Genomic DNA, 23,754 nt, shown 5'->3' with positions numbered 1-23,754 from the left:
GGGGCGGGGCGGGCGCGCGGACAAAGGGCCGGCCGCGCTCCGTCCCGGGGGGCGGGGGCGCCACCGCGCGGCCGGCCCGGAGCCCAGGGCGCCCCCTCCGGACAGTCCCGGGTTAGGAGGCCGGAGCCCGGGCCCCGCGGCGTCCCGCAGCCCCCCGCCGCTCACCGCGCCTTTGTTAGTTCGTACGCGCCGTGTACCAGCGCGCTCCGCGTCCAGGGCCCCCCCCACCGCGTGCGCTGCTTCTTCCATTGAGCTCGGAGGAAGAAGCCGAGCCCCAGAGAGGCTGGTTGCTTCCCCGAGGGCGCACAGCTCGTGGGGGGCGACGCCGGGCGGCTTCAGACCCCTCGCAGGCCTCCGGGCTGTTCTTCCCCCGCTCCGTGCGCCCAGCCAGCTTCCAGGCACCCCCCCCCCCCCGTGGCTTAGGCCCCCAAGTCCTCCCCAGCTGCAACCGTGGGGCCAACTCAGGGCGAGGGCAGGGCTGGAGAGGAGCAGGGAGCAGGGCTCAGCCTGGAACAGGGAGCTCGGGAGGAGGCGGTAGAGAGGACGGGGCAGCCCGAGGAGGGAGGCGCCAGCCCCTCCACTAGTCTTGCCTGCAGCAGAGCTCAGGCACAACCAAGACCCTGGGGACGCGTCTCGCCCCGGCTTCCTCAAGGTCGGAGCCCGAGAGGGTCTCCATGCTGGCGCGCCCGGCCTGGCCTTAGCCTCCTCCCGCAGTGCTGGGCTGAGCCTCGACTCCCAGTCTGGGCCCTCCTTCCAGATGCCCGCTTGGCTTTGTCAGTCTCTGCTTGAGTGCTCCTCGCCCCACCACACCGGGAAACCCTCCAGGGCGAGATAGGTGAGATAGGTCGGATGACCTCATGTCCCTCCTCTCCATCAGCGTGGGCCTGCCATTGGGAGGAGCCAAGGACAAGGTGGTGACCAGAGAAGACAGGGTTATTGGGGCAGAGTTCCGAACACCCAGAGGCTATATATGAGGCCTCAGTTTCCACTTCTGCGGGCCTCTTGCTCAAGTGTGTGTGTGTGTGTGTGTGTGTGTGTGTGTGTGTGTGTGTGTGTGTCTCCCATGCAGGGCCCTTCATGGGGCTTCTCTGACCCGTGCTCCTATAGGGTAGCCCTGGCTCCAGGGGAGAACCTGGCTTTTCCCCTTCCATATTTCCATTCCTCTGAGAGCCCTTAAGGCCGCACCGCCTGGGAAGAGATGCTCCTGAGGACCGCAGAGCCCGCCAGTGGGAAAGCGGGACGGGAAGCTGTGGAGGTGGGTGGGAGGCATCCTGGGAAAAGTGTGGGCTTCTCCGCTAGGGGATGCCCCTCAGCAAAGGACCGTTTCCCCAGGCTCCGTGGTGCCGTTGGGAGGCTGAGACAGGATGGTAGGTTCAAGGTCAGCCTCAGCAACTTAGCAAGGCTCTGTTCCAAAATAAAAAATAAAAAGGGAGCCAGGTAAGGTGGTGCATACCTATAATCTCAGTACCTGGGAGGCGGAGACAGGAAGATTAAAGGCTCAAGGCTGGCCTCATCATTTTAGCAAGAATCTCAGCAACCTAGCAAGACCTTCTTTCTTTCTTCCTTTCTTATGTTCTTTCTTTTTTTTTGCAGTACTGGGGTTTGAACCCAGGGACAGTCTACCTCTGAGCTACACCCCAACCCTAGCCCGATTTTTAATTCTTTATTTTTGAAAGATGGTCTTACTAAGTTGCGGAGGGCCTCACTAAATAGCTGAGACTGGCCACAAACCTGCGATGCCCCTTTCTCAGCTTCCCAAGTACTGGAATTACAAGTGTGCGCCACCATGCCTGGCAAGAGTCTGTTTCAAAATAAAATGTAAAAAGAGCTGGGGGTATAAAAGCGCAGAGGTAGAATACCCCCGAGTTCAACACCCATACCACAGATAAAGGGAGGTGTGGCTCAGAGGTAGAATGCCCCTGGGTTCAATCCACAGTACCAAAAACAAACAACAACAAAAACGTTTTTGAGCCTGTTTTTTTCTCATCTGTGTAATGGGATAGCATCACTTCTCTTATGGGGTCACCAAAGATAAAAACGACTGCTCAGGAAGGGTCTGGTGTTGCTTTCCCGCCTTGAACTCTAGTTGGAAGTGCAGGAGGATGAGGGGGCGGGGGCAGAGGCTGAGAGCTGGAGATTCCCCCGCTCCTGCGGGGAGGTGGGGAGCCGAGGGAGACCCTAATATTCCTTCCTTCAAGGTCAGCTTGTGCCCTTTTTCCTCTTACCCAAGGCGGTCGCAGGCACTGTGCTGCCCCCTGGTGGAAGCAGCAGAAGTGGCTCTCAGAGCTGTCCCCGGCCGGGCATCCCCAGAGAGGGGACCAAGGCAGCAAGTTAATTTTTGTTTGTTTGGTGCTAGAGTTTGAACCAAGGGGCATTCTACTTGTAAGCTACTCCCAGCCCCCCTCTTCTGTACTGGGGATTGAACCCAGAGGCATTCTACCTTCAAGCTACACTCCCAAACCGATTTTATATCTTATTTGGAAACAGGGTCTCACTAGTTTGCTGAGAGCCTCGCTAAGTTGACAAGGCTAGCTTTGAACCTGCAATCCTCCTGTCTCAGCCTCCCAAGTACTGGGATGTACATGTGCCACCAAAAAGTTTCAAAATATTTTTTATTTTCAAACAAGGTCTCACTATTGTGGAGGGCCTCACTAATTGCTAAGGCTGGCTGAGGACCTGTGATCCTCCTGTCCCCGTCTCCCAGGTGCTGGGATTACAAGTGTGCTCCACCACACCCGACTTCCCCCCCCCAACCAATAAGTTATGAAAAAGAATAAATCAGGGTGTGCAGGCTGAAAAGTGTTGCCCTACTAAAGCTATCCTTGACCTGTAACTGTCACCTTATTCGAAAAGGTATTTGAGCTGGCGTGTTTCAAAATAAAAAGTGAAGTGGAGCTGGGCGTGATGGTACACACCTGTAATCCCAGTACCTGGGAGGCTGAGACAGGAGGATCTCAAGTTCAGGGCCAGCTTCAGCAAGTACTGAGACGCTCGGCAACCTAACAAGACCCTGTTTCAAAATTTAAAAAATAAAATAAAATAGGGCTAGGGGTATAGCTCAGAGGTAGAATGTCTCTGGGTTCAATTTCCAGAAACACACACATAAAAGGGTCTTTGCAGATGTGATTAAGGATCTGGAGATAGGGAGATTATCCTGAGTTATGGAGGAGGCTATGTGCAGTCACATTTCCCTTTTAACAGGGATCAGAGGCAGGCTTGACAAGAAGAGAGGTGGTGTGACCCAGGCAGAGACTGCAGCTGCGTCACCACAGAGCTGGCGACAAGGCCCGGGTCTCTGGAGCCTCTACAGGGAGGGAGCTCGGCCCTGCCAGTCCCTTCAGCCTTCCAGCCTCCAGCACTGTGAGACAATATATTTCTCTCTCTCTTTTTTTTTTTTTTTTTGGTGGTACTGGGGTTCTTGGAAGCCCTTCTACCTCTGGGCTACACTCCCAGACCTATTTTATACTTTTTATTTGGAAACAGGGTCTCTAAGCTGGCTATGAACCTGTGAGATCCTCCTGTCTCCATCTCCCAAGCATGGGGATTACAAGCGTGCGCCACCACGCCTGGCTTACATTTCTCTTGTTTAAGCCACTGGGTTTCTGGTAGTTTATGGCAGCACAACAGCCATAGCAAGTGGATATATACGGCTCAAATATTATGTGTAAGCTTAATTCAAGATCATTAAGGGCCAGGTTTTGGAATCCAAAACACCTGAGCTGGGCACCGAGGTCTGCTGTTTGTAAGCCCCTGATTCTGGGCAGTTTCCCTGAGCCTGTTTCCCTGTCTGTGAGAAAGGGTTGTCGTTCCCACCTTGGGGTCCTGCGAGTCACGGGCACGAGGCGGCTAGTCCCTGGGTCGTGGGTCCGTATGGAGAGGCGGGCAGGGTTCTGCATTTCACCCCCGGCCTCCACTGTCAGGAAATGGGGCAGGACTCACAGTTCTTCCTGTGTTCACAACCTGCCAGGTGTTTTTGTTTTTTTTTAAGCCATGAATAATTATCACTTTGGAGGGGAAGAAGGCGGTGTGAACTCCTTTTTCTTCTTCACCTGTCTCAAAATACACCTCAGTCAGCAGAGGCAGAGCAGCCCGGTGCTTGGAGGCTTAGCTGGGGACCCTGCTGGACTGGGCGCACGGGTTGGGGGTGTCGTGGAACCACATCCTTCCTCTGCTGCAGGGGCTCAGGAGGGGTATCCACCCAGCACCTTCTCTGACTCCCAGAGGTAGGACCAGCTGTTGGCTAAAATTCCTTCCAGGATTTGAAGAAAAATGGCAAAAGTCTGACTTATTCTTCTTCTTATTTATTTATTTGGTGGTACTGGGGTTCCTGGAAGCCCTTCTACCTCTGGACTACACTCCCAGACCTATTTTTATATTTTTATTTGGAAACAGGGTCTCTTACGCCAGCGTGGCTGGCTTCGAACCAGCGGGATCCTCCTGTCTCCGCCTCCCAAGCGCGGGGATTACAAGCGTGCGCCACCACGCCCGGCAAAAGTCTGACTTATTCTATTTAACTGGGCCGCAATTCCTATAAATGGCCCCTGGAGGTGGTTTAGGTGACTAGCACTTACCCAAGGCTTCCTCAAGGTTTCGGAAGCAGCTTCCTGCCTGGTCTCACCTGTTGGCAAGCACATGGATCAGCACGGGCCCCTGCTTCTGGTCTTCTCTGCTGCCCCCTTCTCCCCCAAAGAGACACTCCTACGTCCCAATCTGAGCCGTGAGCAGGAGAGGCCCTTTGCAGCCTCTGTCCTCTTTATTTAAGACCGCCGGCCCCACGCGGGCACACATTTATCGAGCACCTACTACATCCCAAGCATTGGGCGGCACAGACCGCAGACAGCCTGGCACTGGTTGGTGAAATGCCCCTCGCCTTGCCTGGGCTCCCCTCTCCCTGGACGGCCCTCCCTCCTGCAGAGCTTCCTGCAGCCCCTCCCAGCGCATTTCCAGGCTGCACCCCGATGCCTGCCCATCTGCTGTCCCTGCCCTGGCCAGGACCCCAGGCCCTCTTCTCAGGGCGGAAGGAACATTGATGCAGGGGAGAGGGCTGAGGATCACGGCAACAGAGGAGAAGGGGCCGCGAGAGCTGGCCGCCGGCCAGTGGCCCGAGGGCGGTGAGTGTGTGCATCCCTCACTGTGCACTCACATGACCTGAGGAGCCAGCCTGCTCTCCCAGCAGCCTCAGCGAATCTAAGGGCCCAAGCTGGGAGGAGTACTGAAGTCACAGCCAAGGGCCTGCAGTTGTGCAAGTAAACAAACCCAGCTCCCTAGAATCCAAACGCCGTAAAAAGCCACCTTTTGACAGAAGGAAAAAGAAAAAAGGGTCTAGGAGATGATAATTTAATACTGAATAAATCCCACTATAGGAATACTTCTTAGAGTACTGTGAGGGGTCAGCATTACTCTTTTCTCCCTTTTTAATTTTGCTTTTGGTGCTGGAGATTGAATCCAGGGGTGCTCTACCTCTGAGCTAATCCCCAACCTTTTTTTTTTTTTTTTTTTTTGGTGGTATTGGGGGTGGAGCCCAGGGGCGTTTCTACCTCCGGGCTATACTCCCAGACCTATTTTATATTTATATTTTATATTTTATTTGGAAACAGGGTCTCACTAAGTTGCTGAGAGCCTCACTCAGTAGCTGAGGCTGGCTTCGAACCTGCGCGATCCTCCTGTCTCTGCCTCCCAAGCGCGGGGATTACAAGCGTGCGCCACCACGCCCGGCTCCCCAATCCTTTTTTAAATTTTGAAACAGGTCCCACTCAGTCCCTGAGGCTGACCTTGAACTTCCTATCTATCCTTCGTCTCCCAAGTAGCTGGAATTACAAGTGTGCACCACACCCAGCTATTGGGCACTTTTAAAGAAAACCAGATCTGCCCCTGGAAGCCCACAGTCCAAGGATGATGGTCACAGCATCGTGAGGAGGGTCATGGAGTTAGAGGAAAGTGCTCTCAACACAGCCCGTGGACGCGAGAGCGCACTTCCAAGGGGTCTGAAAATAAGGAGCCTGGGAAATATGTTTGCTGAATAACTATTGAAACACTAGGACAGACAGACACACAAACTTTGGTACTGGAGACTGACGGGCACTCTACCACTAGGCTACACCCCAGCTGTATTATTTTCAGACGGGGTCTAAGTTGCCCAGGGTGGACTCAAACTTAGAATTCTCTTGCCTCAGCCTCAGCTTCTGAAGGCAGAGATCGCCTGTTCTCCTTTCCACCCACAAATGACCGACTTGGTATAGAAGCGTCCCCTCCCATCAAGTTTTCATTCTACCTTGACTCAGGGCCATCAGGGCCAGACTTAAAACACTTATGATGGAAAGAGTCCCTACTTCCGTGGCAGGCCTTCATGCATGTTTTAGATGGAGGAATTGAGGCCGCATCCCCAGTGTGGGGCCAAAGAATGAAGAACGATAACATAATCCCCCAGTTTCCTCATGGTGTGCCGCCTTCGGGCTGTCGAGGTCACTGCTACTTGCCCTCTGAGGGTCAGTTTCCCCGCGGCCTCTGTTTCCCTCCTACACGTTAGAGACCCCATGACCCTGCTTGCAGCTACTTCCTGGACACAGCTCCACCTGGATATTTTCTTTCTTTTTTTTTTTTTGGTGGTACTGGGGTTCCTGGAAGCCCTTCTACCTCCGGGCTACACTCCCAGACCTATTTTTACACTTTTATTTGGAAACAGGGTCTCCTAAGCCAGCGCGCGTGGCTGGCTTTGAACCTGGGCGATCCTCCTGTCTCTGCCTCCCAAGCACGGGGATTACAAGCGTGCGCCACCACGCCCGGCTGCCACCTGGATATTTTCAAAGCCCACTCCTCAGCTGCTGAGACTGTGGGCGACTCTGCATCCCTTCAAGAATGCGTCCAAACCTGGCATGGTGCACACGCCTGTCATCCCAGAACTTGAGACCGGAGGATCAAGGTTCAAAGCCAACTTCAGTAACATAGCAAGACTCTGTTTCAAAACGAAAAATAAAAAGGGCTAGATGCCGGGCGTGGTGGCGCACGCTTGTAATCCCCACGCTTGGGAGGCAGAGACAGGAGGATCGCGCAGGTTCGAAGCCAGCCGTGTGCGCTGGCTTAGGAGACCCTGTTTCCAAATATAAAATGTAAAAATAGGTCTGGGAGTGTAGCCCAGAGGTAGAAGGGCTTCCAGGAACCCCAGTACCACCAAAAAAAAAAAAAAAAAAAAAAAGGGCTGGAGGTGTAGCTCGGAGGTAGAAGCCCCCTGGGTTCAATCTCCAGCACTAAACAAAAACCAAACAAACAAAAAATGTGGGAGAACACCTAGAAAATTTTCACAGTATGATCCTATCTATATAATGCAATAAGATAAAAGGCAATTAGTTTGTAGGTAAAATGTATGAGGTTCTTTTGGGAATCTTAAATATGCACACACACACGTGTGTATGTGTGTGTGTGTGTGTGTATGTGTATATATATATATATATATATATATATATATATATATATATATACTTTTAGAAGATTTATTTTTTATTTATTTATTGTGCTGGGGTGGAACCCAGAGGCTTTCTACCTCCAGGCTACACTCCCAGACCTATTTTATATTTTATTTGGAAACAGGGTCTCACTAAGTAGCTTAGGCTGGCTTCGAACCTGTGTGATCCTCCTGTCTCAGCCTCCCAAGCGCGGGGATTACAAGCGTGCACCACCACGCCTGGCTAGAAGGTACTTTTAAAAAGTAAGCCAAACCTATCGATTTAAAATTACAATTCCTTCTGGGCATGGTTGTGCATGCCTATAATCCCAGTACTTTGGAGACTGAAACAGGAGGATAAGCTCAAAACTAGCCTCAGCAACTTAGTGAAGCCCTGTTTCCAAATAAAAAATAAAATAGGGCTGGGGGCATAGCCCATTGGTAGAAGGACCCTGGGTTCCATCCCTAGCACTACAAAATTCCATGTGACATTATAACGTTTCCATTGATGAATAGTCAGTGTCTTTTTTTTAGGTGTGTGCTATTGGGGATTGAGCCTAAGGGTGCTCTACCTCTGAGCTATAACCTCAGTCCTTTTTCATTTATTTATTTTGTGTGTGGTACTGAGGATTGGATCAGGGGCATTCTACCTCTGAGCTACACTCTCAGCCCCCTTTTGTGTGTGGTGCTGGGGATGGAACCCAGGGGCATTCTACCTCTGAGCTACACCCTCAGTCCAATTTTTTATTCATTATTTTGAGACAGGGTCTAAGTTGTGGAGAAACTCACTAAGTAGCTGAGGCTGGCTGCAAACCAGATCTTCCAGCCTCAGCCTCCCAAGTTCTGGGATTACAAATGTGCGCCACCATACCCGGGCTCACTTAGCCCTTTTTGTTTTGAAACAGGGTCTCACTAGGTTGCTGGGGTTGTTCTTCAACCTGAGATCCTCCTGTCTCAGCCTCCTAAGTAATGGGACCACAGATGTGCACCATCACGCCCAGTTCCACTTTACTTTTTATTTTGAAACAGGGTCTTGCTAAGTTGTTGAAGCTGGGCTTGAATCTGATCCTTCTGTCTCAGTCTCCCAAGTACTGGCATTGCAGGAGTGTACCACCACGCCCAGCAATAACCAACACTTCTAAAAGAACATGTGAGCGATTCAAGCCAACAATGACTATATTGCTGTAGTGTGGTCCTAATATTTATGGAGAACGTGATTAATACTGCAAAAGGGCTTCTTTTAAATTTGAAGCTAAGCTGGGCATGGTGGCCCATGCTTGTAATCTCAGTACTTGGGAGGCTGAGACAGGAGGAGTGCATGTTAGAAGCCAACTTCAGCTGCTTAGTGAGGCCTTCGGGGACTTAATGAGACCTTGTTTCCAAATAAAATATAAAATAGGTCTGGGAGTGTAGCCCAGAGGTAGAAAGCCCCTGGGTTCTATCCTCAGTACTACGGCAACTAAGCAATCTTAAGGGGAACCCACTTTGGTATGGAGACTGGGCTGGCAAGTCACTCAGGCTTCCCCCTGGGAGGATCTGGGGGTTGTCAGAGGCCTTCAGACCTGCAGGGGGTAGGCCAAGTCAATTTACTGATAAGGAGATTAAGAGAATTGGGGATGAGGGGAAAGTCACAGACATGGGCCCAATTCTCGCTCCCAGCACCTCCTGCGCTTGCTGACTCCCCATGGGAATCAACTCTTAAGGTCAGCGTTAAGAGCTGCCAAAAGCCCCGTGCAGGTAAAGGAGGGGCCCAGGGGCCTGGTCCTGGCCTCAAGGAGCGCTGTCCAGGATGGAGGGGCCTGGTCCTGAGGCCACTACCACACACAGCCCTAGCTCCAGGGAGGGCGCTTTAGGCCATGGGACAAAATTTGCCGTAGTGGGTTTCCAGTTCTCTATTCTAGTGGTCTTTGCGGCCGGCCAGGGGGTGGCTGGGCAGCTCTGCACTCCCTCCCAGGGCCCCCTGAGGAGAGGCTGCCTTTGGGGAGGGCTTTGGGCTGGAGCAGAACGCTCTGCGCAGGCCGTCCTGCTTCCTGTTCCTTGCCTCTGCTTCCCTTCGCTCTCCGTCCTTGGTTCAAGGCGACACCATTACCCTTCTGAGGACAGCTCTGTCCTGCCTGCAGGGTTCAGGGGAGGTGACCCACATGACGGGTAAGTCACACAGTGCCACTCAGGAGAGGTGGTTCGTGTGCGGAGTCCCGGGAGGTCAGCTGGGGCCCTAACACAAGGTGTCGACTGGCCGATGCCCTAATAAGCTTTTCGCCAAAATTGTTTTATGTATAGTCTGGAGAGGTTCTGGAAAAAGAAACAGGGTGTAAGAGACCCAAAAACCCCCTTAGAAGAAAGAGGCCTTCATGTTCCCTGCGCTCAGGGAGCAGTGGGAGGAAGGGAGAACACAGAGGCTGACGCATCTGAAGAAATCCAACAATTCACATCGTAGAGCAGATTGAATGTACATTTTACTTAAAAAAAGGGGAGAAGGGAATACATACACAGGAGGTGAGCAGGGTGGGGAACAACATCGATGAGAAACAGAGTTCTACCCATTTCCCCTGTGATGCTGGAGTCTGTCTGTTGGGCAGTATTTCTCCTGCTGGCGTACAGCTGCGTACAATATTAACAAGGTCGCAGACAAGGGAGCTGTCCAAGTTTGGGCCCGATGGGAAGGAGAGTAAGTTATCGTACAGGATAAGTTTACAATACACAGCATTTTCTTTAAATGATGTAACGCGGTTGCAGGAGGAAGTTAACAATACTAACACGAGAATAGTCAAATTTTTGCTTGTTATCCATGTACAGCAACTAACTGCTTTACAAAAAAGCAAAATAATACAATATATCATCACATGTATTTACAGTGTAGTAAATATACTTTTCTGTCAAATTTTACACAAACTATTTACAAGTGAATATACTGCATTAAAAAAAATCCTGTGGCTGACACTAGGTGAAGGTGTGGATGTGTTCATCGCAGAACTTCGAGTAAGACATGCCTCGTTATGCTCGGGGCCAAATGCAGAAAGAAACAGAAACCTCACAAAGAAACCGGAGACCCCTAAGGCCTGCAGACCCGCAAGGCTGGCTGCTCTCGCTGTCCCCACTGCCGGGACGCGAGCCACGTCTCCACGCTGGTGAACAGGAGCCCTGGCCTGACAGGACGGCGCGCGCGACACAGCGGGGTGCTTGTGTCCTCTAAAGAGCTGGGGACACGTCACAAACCCAGAGCGCATTCTAGAACTTATACCCAATTATGAAAAATGGGCCCCTGTCCTGAATTTCCCAGTTTATTTTATAAATTACAAGTATGAGGACTACAAAAGTATCTCATTTCTTGAGGGAAGCATATTGGAGAGAGACGTATCTCATGTTCATCTTAGTTACTTGGAAAACTTGATTTTCCTTGAAAGCTAGAAGTTCTTTAACAAGGCAAATGTAAAGCCTTAGTAAGCTTTCAAATTCCAGGATGTACTGGTCCAAAGTACTTTACAGTTCACGGAAGGCCTGCTCTTGATTTGCGGGCGCTGACCACGCCCTGAGGCACTTCATCGTTCCATTGGCTAGGCTGGAGCATCCCAAGCTGACCTGACGCGCCCCTCTTCAGAAGAACCACTCACCCTCTCTCCTAGAAACTGACCTTCTTTAAGAAAGGAAGTGGAAGGCTGCAGGACACGTCTGTGTTCTTTACGTACCTCTATTTCACTCACTCCAGTGCCCACTTTGGGAATCTATGTACTAGCGGGAAATAATAAATATCATACTTTCGTAAACTTGCTTATGGAAAGGTCAACATTTTGAACAGTAAACCTTTGGAAATTTCTCTGTTTTGATGAAAGAAGCAAAATAGCGCAACACCCAGTGTCATATGCACCAAGTCAGCAAAGAGAGAAAGTATGGAACCAAAGTTTTGAGAGGCTGGCATCATCTGCTGTCTAAAAGCCAAGAAGCCGCGCTGGCGTGTGCCAGGAGACTGGCTACCGGGGCTAAGACCACGACGGTGCTTGGCGCCCTTGGTACTGGTCACTGTGTAATTCTAAACTCGGCTTTAATCGTAGCGTCTGTGTAGTCTTGGCTGGTCTGTTATTATAAACATTTTATTTTAATGCAGCCTCTATGATAGTTAAAGACAAAAACTTATTTAATTGCACCTGTCTTCAATACTTTCTGACAATTCTATGTTAAAATCACTCTACTAAGTTTATTTTTCTTTTTATTTTGGCAAATGGTTGTTACTTTTCCCAGGACTGTAAACAAAATTAAAAAATTAAATTCTTGCTATTTCTGAATATCAAAAGCAATTTTATTTACACTAACATATTACATTGTTACTGTGTAGGTAAGTGTGAAATGTGTTATATTATTAAAATCAGAACACTTAAATGTACCATTATTTACTGAATTAGCTGTGGAATTTAATTTACTGAAATCCACTAATGAACTAGCACTACAGGAAAGCCCCTCTCCCCTAGGTTTCCTTTTTCTTCGGTGGTAGTGGGGATACCAGGAATTGAACCCAGGGGCATTCTACCTCAGAGTCATGACCCCAGTCCTTTTTATTTTTTTGATTTTTTTGAAACAGAGTCTCAATAGGTGCCGAGAGTATCTAGTTGCTGAAGCTGTCCTCAAACTTGTGATCCTTCTGTCTCACCCTCCTAAGTACTGGGATTACAGCTGTGCGTCATCATGCCCAGGACTATTATATCTTAACAAAGGGAACCTGGGGGTAGGGGATAGTATCTTTTTGTAATAAATATAGTTTAGTTCTACATTAGAACATCCAGATATTAATATGCTCACTGAAGTAAAATTATTTTGCACAATGCAGTTACCACAAAGAAATGGATCTGCATGACGGAGGAGCTGCTTCGCCGTGACCACCAGAGTGCTCGGCCCGGCGGCAGCTCTAACGGGCCCTCCTCACACGCACACTCTGGGCGGACCAGACCTTTCACACTGATCACATGCAAGTCCATCATAGAGAACCCGAATGTGCGGCTAAAGAGATTCCTGATTTCTTAGAGGAGAGGGGGATGACTAACGAACTTTTAAAATGCGTCTTATCAAAGAAATGTATGGTAATATACAGCATACTCTGTTTATTGGGAAAGTATATATCAAAATAAAAAGCATTAGCTACTCTAAAAATCACGTACCATTCCATTTTGCTATGGAGCTAATGCAAAGGTCTATAAAAATGATCTTCTGGGAAGAATTCTCAATACTTTGTTCGATGATTACCCTGCTAGGAACTTTCCAGGAAAGAAGAGGAGGCGAAAATTGTGTAATTACTATACTTAGTATAGTTTTGGCTTATAAAAGCCCAAACAAACAAACAAGCAAACAAAAAACATAACAACATCTTTAGCACATTTAAACATTAAGAGATAATCAACTGGAGGAAATAATAAACTAGTTTGGCTAGCTGAGTTTGGGTAAGGCCTCAGAACCCAGGGCTTTAATTCGGTAATGTTAAGATATATGTGGTCACGCTTATTTTCCTGTAATTATTGCTAATACTCAAGTGTTAGTATTTCTTTAGACTCCTCTACAAAACACTAGACACCCAGCCCCAAAATGCCTTGACTGTGGCCTGAAGCCGCTGAGGCTAGGCCTCTATGGTTCCTTCCGTCTCCTAAGGTAAAAAAAAAGTCCACAGCTAAAAGACAGATCAAACGTACTGGGCTTATAATTTCTCCCATACGCGTCTATCTTGACACGCGTGTAAGTAAGACCAACGCTGTACTTTGTGTGATGAGGAAACAGGAGGGCAGAGCTCTGGGCAGCGGCGTCCACAGCTGGCCAGCAGGAGCGCGGTCCACAATTCACCCTCGCTCGCAGCTCAGATGGTCTAGTTTCCTGACCTCCCCATTCCTTTTAACCTCCCCACTTTCTTTACGTTGTTCTGAACATTTGCTTACCCCAGATATACGCCAAAAGTGGAAGAAAAAAAAGTTAAAGAAGAGCGGCATCGACTTATTAACCTCAGGCGACGCTCCCGGAGCGGGCCGTCCCGGTGGCGGCCGGCGGGGTCCATTAGGAGCAGGAAGTGCGGCATGGCGACGGGACGGGCGAGGGCGGCGGTCACTAGTGCAGAGCCCAGGCTAGGAGGGAGGCTTCACACGACCTTCTTAATGCTATTACGTTTGAAACTGCCAGCGCTTCTCTGCTTCTGCACCTGGCTTGCGGATCCATGGCGAGTCCGTCCGCTGTTACAGTGGCCGGCGGCGGGGGACAGCTCGACGTGCTCCTTGTCGATTCCTGGGGAGACACAGCGGCCGGTTGGTTACCCCCCTTTACGGTGTGAGCTCCGCGGCTGCGTCTCCTGACTGTGCAGGAGACAGAGCCTGAACTGCTTCTGTGGTTTTCATCTAAGAGTCAGCTACAGGAATGAGTGTAAAGGCCTCGGCACACAGGGAGCCTCACATTTTGCTCAGCCATGTTCACCATCACTGCAGAACAACAGCATGACAAGAAAGGAAAGTTGCAAGGAGACGCTGGAGGAGGGAGGTGGGCGGCCGCAGGGGGCGCCAGGCCAGCCTCCAGCCGCGCTTCTTCACGCCTGTCCAAAAAGGAACTTGTCTCCAGTTGCAAAGGGTACTGATCTTTCTGCGAATTTGTTCTTTCCAAAAAATAGCAGCTGCGTTTTACTTTTTGGATCACAATGCCCGTCCCGAAGGAACGCAAGTGTTCACTGAGAAAACGACACAAGTTATACTCGAGAGCCTGCTTCTTTCCAGCTACGGCAGGTCCCTGTGCATGGCCTCAAGGTTTTGTCATCTTGCCATTTATTCCCCTCATGGAAGTTCAGCCTCCAAAACAAGGACCTAAGATGGATTTTATAAATTATTTAAGCCGGGCATGGTGGCGCACGCTTGTAATCCCTGCACTTGGGAGGCTGAGACAGGAGGATCGCACAGCTTCAAAGCCAGCCTCAGCTACTGAGTGAGGCTCTCAGCAACTTAATGGGACCCTGTTTCCAAATAAAATATAAAATAGGTCTGGGAGTGTAGCCCGGAGGTAGAAAAGCCCCTGGGTTCCACCCCCAGTACCACCAAAAATTATTTAAGTATTAACTTTGGAAAAAATAACCAAAACCAAAAGGATACTTTTTTTTACTGGTAAGATTAGTAAAGATGGCAGTGGACTCCCTCAGGGAGTGACTGAAGGAGGCTGCAGGTTGCTTCTTGGGGGACTGATAATGCTCACTTTCCCTCTTTCCCTCCCTTCATTTTTGTGGTACTGGAGACTGAACCCAGAAATATTCTACCTCTGAGCCACATCCCCAGCACTATTTTTTATTCTTTATTTTAAATCAGGGTCTCACTAAATTGCTAAGGGCCTTGCTAAAGTTGCTGAGGCTGGCCACAGACCTGCGATCCTCCTGTCTCTGCCTCCTTGGGATTACAGGTGTGTGCCACCATGCCTGGCTAATGCTCTGTTTATTTTTTGCGGGTCTAGAGATGGACCTGCGGGCATTCTACCTCCGAGCTACACCCCAGCCCTATTTTTTATTCTTTATTTTGAAACAGGGTCTCACTGAGTTACAAAGATCCTCGCTAAGTAGCTGAGGCTGTCTGCGAACCATGATCCTCCTGTCTCAGCCTCCCAAACACCCAGCTAACGCACTGTTTTTTTTTTTTTTTTTTTTTTTTTAATCTGGATGTTGCATTTCAAGCAAGTTTACTTCATAAAAGTTCAGCAAGCCTTAAACTTAGGATTTATATACTTTTCTGTTTATTACATTTCAATAAAATTTGCCCCAAAATTAGAGTGATTATCTTCACTTCTGGTATAACAACTGGAAGAAGAGGAAATAGCTGAAGAGTATTTTTTAAATGTAAATTACCGATTGATATTCACAGATACAGAAAGATGACCAGAACTTTTTGGGGGGATGTACTGAGGACTGAAGCCAGGGGTATTCTACCACTGAGCTAGACCTCCAGCCTTCATTTGTTTATTTTAAAACAGGGTTTTACTAAGTTGCTAAAGCTGGCCTAGAATCTGCAATCCTCCTTTCTCAGCCTCCAAAGTACAAAGATTATAAGCACTGTGCCACAGTGCCTGGCTGATCATAACTTTTCAAGTAGAAAAAAAAACCAGATATAAAAAACATACATATACACAAAAAGGCTAGGAACACATTTGCTAAAATGCATTATCTCTAGATAGAATACTTTTTTCAGGTAATTTTTACTTTATTTTTATCTAGACCATTTTAATTTAAAATTTTTTGTAGTACTGTGAATTAAACCCAAAGACATTCTACGTCTGAGCTACATCCCTAGTCATATTTATTACTTATTTTTTGCAGGCCTAGGAATCAAACTTAGGAATATTCTACCTCTAAGCTACACCCCCAGTCCTATTCTTTGTCTTTATTTTGAAACAGGATCCTTCTAAATTGTGGAGGGCCTCACAAAGTAGTTGTGGCTGGCCGCAAACCTGCAATCCTCCTTGTCTCAGCCTTCCAAGTACTGGCATTACAAGTGTGTGCTACCAAACCTTGCTTTTTATTATTTATTTTGAAACTGAGTCTAAGTTGCGGAGGGCCTCACTAAGTAGTGGAGGCTGGCTCCAAACCATACGAATTTTAAAATAATCATTAAGCTGGGCATGGTGGTAATCGCTTATACTTGGGAGGGTGAGACAGGATTGCAGGTTTGTGGCCAGACTCAGCTACTTAATGAGGCCCTCCCATAACTTAGTGAGACTGTGTTTCAAAACAAAGCATGAAGAATAGGGCTGGGGGTGTAGCTTGGAGATAGAATGCCCTTGGGTTCAATCCCGTGTGTGTGTGTGTGTGTGTGTGTGTGTGTGTGTGTGTGTGTGTGTCTGTCTGTTTGTCTCTCTCACATACATACACAACTAATTAAACTAAGAATGGAAAATTTTGATTTGGGGGAAAAAGTAGTATTTCAAGTCAAGAAGTACTCATGATGTTACAGAAATGTACACACATCACAGTTATTTCTTGGCTGATAACAGAAATGAACTGGGGATGATCCCCTCCAGGAGCCGTACACTTCATGGATTCAGCCTGAATTCAATTCCGAATGCCAGTTATCCAGAAGTGCATGATGGCCTGCTTTATACAGCTCAGCAGAGGTTTGTTATGTAAAGAAAAGCAACAGAGCACGGGCAATTTGTTCGTATTTATAAAAATGTGCACTGCACTGGACAGACGAGCAGTTAAAAATGTCATCAACACCTCTCTAGGAGCCAAGATGATGGAGCCAGTATCTAGAATTTCTACACGAATCCATCACATTCTTGAAAGCTGTAGAGAAGAAAACACTACGATGTCCGCAGAACTTCTATCTGGGCAACAGAGATCATTCTGGATGACTTTAATTCTCTTCTGTATATTTGTATGCATCATTCCCAGAGTTATTTAAAAAAAGCAGTAACAAAGCTGGGTATGATGGTGCACGTTTGTAATTCTAGTACTTGGGAGGCTGAGACAGGAGGATCACAGGTTCGCGGTCAGCCTCCGCTACTTAGTGAGACCCTGTTTCAAAATAAAAAATAAAAGAATAGGGCTGGAGGTATAGCTCAGAGGTAGAATGGACCTGGATGGCTCAAACACACACACGCACGCACGCACACACACACACACACACACACGCAGAAACAAAACTGAAAGAAAAATGCTCATATGCCTTAAACCTCCTTGTGACGTGCCTCTATGTGGGCTCTTTTAATGTCTTCCCTAGCTCTACAAGATACAGCTTAATCTCTGTCTCCCTGGTCTCTACTTCCTTTGTAGTACACACTCCTCTGCCTCCCACCAGCGACTCTCTATCTCATGTTTAGTTACTAACTTGCCTCTATGGTCACAGCTACGTCACATCTTATTTCTTCTCCTACAGGAAAAGTATCCGCAAGGGGATCATTTACTACTCATTCTTCTCCTACACAATTTAGTTAATTCCTTCTCTTTTTTTTTAAATTTTGTGGTGCTGGGGGTGGAAGCCAGGGGCCTTCTACCTCCTGGCTACACTCCCAGACCTACTTTATATTTTATTTGGAAACAGGCTCTCACTAAGTCGTTGAGAGCCTCACTCAGTAGCTGAGGCTGGCTTTGAACCTGCGCGATCCTCCTGTCTCAGCCTCCCAAGCGCTGGGGTTACGAGCGTGAGCCACCACGCCCGGCTTAGTTAATTATTTCAAACAAATATTGATTGAAGCCTGGTGTGGTGGCACATACTTGTAATCCCAGTGCTTGGGAAGCTGAAACAGGAGAATCACAGGTTCCCGGCCAGCCTCAGCTACTTGGTGAGGCTCTCTGCAACATAGTGAAACCCTGTTTAAAAAATAAAGAATAAAAAAAAGGGTCGAGGGTGCAGCTTATAGGTAGAATGCCCATGGTTCAACCCCCAGTACCACAAAAAAAAAAAAAAGAAAAGAAAAAAAGAAAAAAGAAAACTAAATATTGAGCCAGGTGCAGGGGTACACACGTGTAATTCCAGTGCTTGGGAGGCCGAGACATGAGAAGTTCAGGTTTGATCCTAGCCTCAGCAAGCAAGACCCTGCTTCCAAATAAAACATAAAATGGGGCTGGGGGTGAAGCTTGGAGGTAGAACGCCCCTGAGCTCAATCCCCAACACCAAAAATAAAACTGGTTGAACTGAATACTTCCATTTTAAAACATGACAATTCGATCCTTGTAGTTCACAGCCCAAAAGCAAGACGTCCCTGATCTCTCTCCAGGAGGTGACATATTTTAAGTAGGGGTTAGTTCCTTAATATGAGTCTATTTCCAGAATCTTATTTCCTAATAAGGAAATTGGAAGGCAAAACTAGGACCTCCAGCAGACTTGGGTCTGAACGGCCGAGGCCGTGGGAGGCCTGCCAGCCCGCTCTGCCCTGCAGGCCTGTCTGGGGCGCCTCACGGCCGCTCTCTGTGGCTCACCGTGAGGGCAAAGCAGGCCCTGCTCTGCCAGGTGTCCATGCTTCTGTCTGGGGACACAGCCTGCTCGGCAGTAGTCTTGTCAATTCTTAAAAATTCAAATTATGGCCGGGCGTGGCGGAGACAGGAGGATAGGGCTGGTTTGGAGCTTAAGAGACCCTGTTTCCAAATAAAAAAACATAAAATAGGTCTGGGAGTGTAGCCCGGAGGTAGAAGGGCTTCCAGGAACCCCAGTACCACACACACACACACACACACAAAAAAAAAATTCAAATTATGTAACTTTAGTTACATAGATTAAGTTGCTAGGCTGAAGGCTTCTTTGAAGAAGTGCTAAGTACAGTTTACTTGTTTTATTAAGCAGAAAATATTAAAACAGCAAGATTAAAAAAAAAGTGTTTGGCCGGGCGTGGTGGCGCACTCTTGTAATCCCTGCACTTGGGAAGCGGAGACAGGAGGATCGCGCTGGTTCGAAGCCAGACGTGCTGGTTTAAGAGACCCTGTTTCCAAATAAAAATATATAAAAATAGGTCTGGGAGTGTAGCCCGGAGGTAGAAGGGTTCCCAAGAACCCCAGTACCGCCAAAAAAAAAAAAAAAGCGTGTGTGTGTGTGTTAAAAAGGACACAAGCTCCACCCCAGCCCTTTAAAAATAAAAAAAAAAATTTTTTTGAAACAGGGTCTCACTAGGTTCCTGAGAATCTCGCTATCTTCTGAGGCCATCCTCCAACCTGTGATCCTCCTGTCTCAGCCTCCCAAGTGCTGGGATTACAAGCGGCTTCTGTACGTCCAGCTGAATGTGTGTTTTCTTTCTGATTATATGTGTGACTCAATCCTATAAGTTGTACATCAGTAAATGTGGTATGATTGGAATTCCTAAGTTCAACCTCACAGCAAAGATGTTTTCTACTGTAAGGATCAAAAGGAAAGTTGACATAAAAATCTTATCTTGGAAGTTATTAAAAAATGAAAATCCACTATATTTTCACCAAAATATAGCATCTTACAAAAGTCAAGTTAGTGTGAAACAGAATGTTCATAGTTTCTGGTCCTGGCACTTTTAAGTGTTTAAATATAAAATTCCATTCTAGAATTTTGGCAGCATTCTTTTTACCCTCTAAAATTAAATCTGGAAATGCCTGTAGGGGCTGGTGAGAGTCTTAACGCTCTCATATTATCAGCCAGGCTGCCCGTATGGGATGGAACCTGCACTGCACTGGTGTGGGCTGGGTTTTAGAAGCCCTCCCCATGGCCGAGCATCTCCCCACGGAGGGGGTCTCACTACCTAAGGGGAACCATGGGCCCTACTGAGGGTCCAAACTGTGAAATGGGGTTTTGCTGTTGCTTTTCTCTTGGGAGTGTTGCTGTGTTGCCCAGGCTGAGCTCAAACTCACATTCCTCCCGATTTGGCCTCCCAGGTAGCAAGACTGTAGGTGTGTGCCACCACCCCCAGCTCAGGCTACATTTCACATCTTGACTTTTCTTATCAAAGCTCTCTGAAGATCTGTATTCTGGTCTCTTATGCCCTAAGGCACTAACTAGCTCTCCCTTTCTGCCTTCAGTGGGCACAGCAAAAAAACGCAAGAGCTGATAAAAGCCCAGAGGCTGCCCCAAAGGAAACAGCTATCCCTAAGTAGTCCCCGCCCAACCCCCCGGCCATAGGCTGTGGTCAGACGTGCAGCCAGTCACAAGCATGCAGGGCAGAGGACGCGGGGGTCCCCACAGCAGTGTATTAATAGCACTATACTGCAACAAATTGTGCTGGTTCCAGATAAAGACAAAAACCTAAGTTAAAACGTGTTACTGGCCAGAGTTGTGAATCAAGTGGGGAAAAGAATGGGTAGAGGTGACTTCAGAGCGATCCATCTCTCCCCTAGACTGAGTTCCTTGAAGGCAGGCATCATCAGGATTGGCTCATTTTGACAACTAGTGGTACATGGCTTCAGCCTGCCAGATAAGTTGAGGAAAAGCAGGCTGGGTGGTTTGTGAGAAATTATACTAGAAAAATGATATACTAATAATAACCCAAATCCCCTGCCACCCGCACAGGAGCGCTGGTAGGCCCCCTCACCTGATAGTGCTTGATTTATTACATGTGCAATGAGACAGCCCTGTCAGGAAACCACTCTTACATATGTGAGTCAGCAAACATGGCAGAGGGCCAAGGTCTGAGTCCTGGTTGGAACAAGCTCTTTCCCAGCTGTAGATGCCGGGAGATGAATCCAGGGACCACTCATTCTAAGCTCTCGTTTGCCCCGGAGTGACCCCTTCCTCCTGGCTCAGTTCTCAGTGTGGCAGCTAAGGTTCATAGCTGACTCGCCTATTTTAAAAGGTTGATGGAAAAATCAGATAAAATATCTGTGTAAAGAATTACTAGAAAATTAACATGCTCCTAATGCCTGAAATAAAGACTAAGTGATATACTAAGAGGAGTTTCAGAGCAAATGCATAGGATTTGAAACTTATGCTAGAATTTGTAAACTTACTGCCATGACTGTAAAGAAGCACACTAGGCAGCATATCACAGAAGGAACTGTAACTATGGTGACTAGTAAGCATACGCATGGAGATATGTTAGATATATATTTAGAAGTATCTGTGTTTTGAGCCAGACATACAAGATTATAACTTTAAGAATTTAAATGGGCTTTTTACCAATTGCTAACATTTCTGTTCTGCCTAGGTCTGTATAATAATGATAGAAAAATAAAATAAGGTATCTTTTATAATATATCACATTTTCCCTTCTTAGTCCACAGAGGTAACTAATGACCATATTCCTTAAAAAAGAAAAAAACACAAGCAAAAGAGTGAACATTCAGCTTTAATGTCTAGGGAAAAAATAGGAGCTGCCTTTTTTGTGTGTGTGTGGTGCTGGGGATGGAACCCAGGGACATTCTACCTCTGAGCTACACCCCCAGCCCTGTTTTTTATCCTTTATTTTGAAACAGGGTCTCACTAAGCTGCAGATGGCCTCACTAAGTAGCTGAGGCTGGCCATGAACGTGTGATCCTCCTGTCTCAGCCTCCCAAGTACTGGGATTAAAAGCATGTGACACCACATTTGGCTAGGGGTTACCTTTTTGGGAGGAAAAAATCGAAACATTCTGTAAGCTAAAAATAAACTTCCTCAAGTTTCTTTTTTTTTTTTTTTTTTTTTAATTTTGAGACAGAGTCTCACTAAGTTGCTGCGAGCCTTCTTGCTACGCTGTTGAGGCTGGCTTAGAACCTGCAATCATCCTGTCTCCGCATCCCAAGTACTGGGATTACAGGCATGGTCCACCACACCCAGCTTTTTTTTTTTTTTTTTTTTTTTGAGACAGGGAGGGTCTAAGTTGCCCATGCTGGCCTGGAACTTCAGATCCTCCTGCCTCGACCTCCAGAGTAGCTGAGGTTGCAGGTGTGCACCGTGGTGCCCGCTCTCCCTTGAGTTTCCTGCTAACCTGCTGTGTTAGTCCAGGCCTGGGACTGTGATTTCTGTGCTCAGAGCAGCTCTAGGCGGCTCCTCAGCAGAGAGGACACGCTGGCCCTCCATTTCTGGACGCTGTTAGACATTATACAGCAGTGGCTTCACACGTTCCTAGGTGCCTAAGCCAACTGAGCTTCCAGGGCTGGCGGGCGAGGGCTCATGCCTCGTGCCCGGGGTGAGCGGGGCGGGGTGAGCACAGCGAGGAGAACCTGGGTGAGGGGACAGCGGTGTGGAAGCTGCTGACTTAGAGCCGGCAGAGGAGCTTCACAGACAAGAGCAGAGGAAAAGCAAAGTGAGTGACGCCTGAAGATGAAAACGAGGATGAGCAGGGACTAGACACTGAGTAATTATTATTCCTTGGTGTTCAGGAGGAGTCTGGTTTTCATTACTGAATTCTGACCATTAGTTCCCTAAATGTTACAATCTGTTAACAAATGGTAGAACTTACAAGTCTATAGATAGAGATGTTCTTAACATCTATATTAGAATTAAGGTTTTTAGTTTAAAAATTAAAATAAAAAACTAGCTGAAAAATTAGCATAATTTATATCAAGTAATTGTTCAATTTTAAATTATTTTTACAGAGTAATAACAAAAAAAGAGACGGGAAACAAATCAAGAAAATACCAAGCAAAGGTCTGGTGATACCACAAGCATCCCTTTAAAACATTAAATGAACCGGGTGTGGCGGTGCACGTTTGTAATCCCCGTGCTTGGGAGGTGGAGACAGGAGGAATCCTGCAGGTTTGAAGCCAGCCGCACTGGCTTAAGAGACCCTGTTTCCAAATTAAAAAAAAAAAAAAAAAAAAAAAAAAATATATATATATATATATATATATATATATATATATATATATTAGGTCTGGGAGTGTATCCCGAAGGCACAAGAGTTTCCAGAAATCCCAGTACCACCAAAAAAAAAAAAATCAAATTTATGAAAGTTTTCCTAGTTAAAAAAAAAACAATGAAAATAGATCACATGCTTGTTTTGGGGAAGGAAGGGAGGAGAGGGAAGATTACCCATGATTGAATCCAGGGGCATTCTACCGCCAAGCTATACCCCCAACCCTTTTTACTTTTGTTTTGAAATACAGTCTTACTAGGTTGCTGAATCTAAGATGCGGAGACTGGTCACAAAACCTCAATCCTCCTGTTTCAGCCTCCCGAGGACTGGGGTTATAAGTATATACCAGAGTACTCAGCTTTCGATTCAAGGTACAGAATTGTTTCTATTTTTGTGGTCCTTGGAAGTGAACCCAAGGCCTTTTGCATACTAGGCAAGTGCTCTACCACCAAATGACATCACCAGTCCTAGCTTGTTTTTGTCAAACAAAAAACAAAAGCTAAATCACACACACACACACACACACACACACACACACACACACACACACACGTATGTATATATTTGGTACTAAGAATTGAACCCAGGGGCATTTTACCTCTGAGCTACACCCCAGTCCTATTTTATTTTATTATTATTTTATTAACTTATTTTTTTTTGCGGGTCTGGGGTGGAACCCAGAGGCATTTGACCTCCGAGCTACACCCCCTGCCCTATTTTTTATTCTTTATTTTGAAACCGGATCTCACTGAGTTGCAGAGGGCCTCACTAAGTAGCTGAGGCTGTCTGCGAACCGTGATCCTCTGGTTTCAGCCTCCTGAATGCTAGGATTACAAGCGTGCGCCACCACGCCCGGCTCTATTTTATTTTTTAAATATGAAACAAGATCTAAGTTGCAGAGGACCTCACGAAATTGCTGAGGCCAGTCTTAAACTTGTAATTCTCCTGTCTCAGCCTCTCGGGTAGTGGGATTACAGGCGTGCCCTACTATGCCCAGCTCCCCCCACCTTTTTATTTCTGTGGTACTAGGGGTTGAACCTGAGGCAGTCTACTACTGAGTTACACCCCCAGCCCTATTTTAAGTGTGGACTTAGGCATTT

At 47.4% G+C, this 23,754-nt stretch overlaps 1 protein-coding gene across 1 annotated transcript in view; it reads right to left on the bottom strand.

Moving 5' to 3' along the window:
- Window positions 1–13,547: 13,547 nt before the first annotated feature.
- NF1 (neurofibromin 1) overlaps window positions 13,548–23,754 on the bottom strand; it is a gene marked incomplete at both ends in the record, with an annotated part of 286,281 nt that continues 276,074 nt past the window's right edge. The window contains 1 exon segment of the mRNA XM_080712594.1: window positions 13,548–13,690. Coding sequence (XP_080568720.1) covers window positions 13,548–13,690 — 143 coding nt within the window.

The sequence above is a fragment of the Muscardinus avellanarius genome, assembly GCF_963383645.1.
Source record: "Muscardinus avellanarius genome assembly, chromosome: 16".
In the NCBI taxonomy this organism is placed as follows: Eukaryota; Metazoa; Chordata; class Mammalia; order Rodentia; family Gliridae; genus Muscardinus; species Muscardinus avellanarius.
The sequence above is the reverse complement of the archived record's forward strand: the minus strand, read 5'-3'. Positions and strand labels throughout refer to the sequence as shown.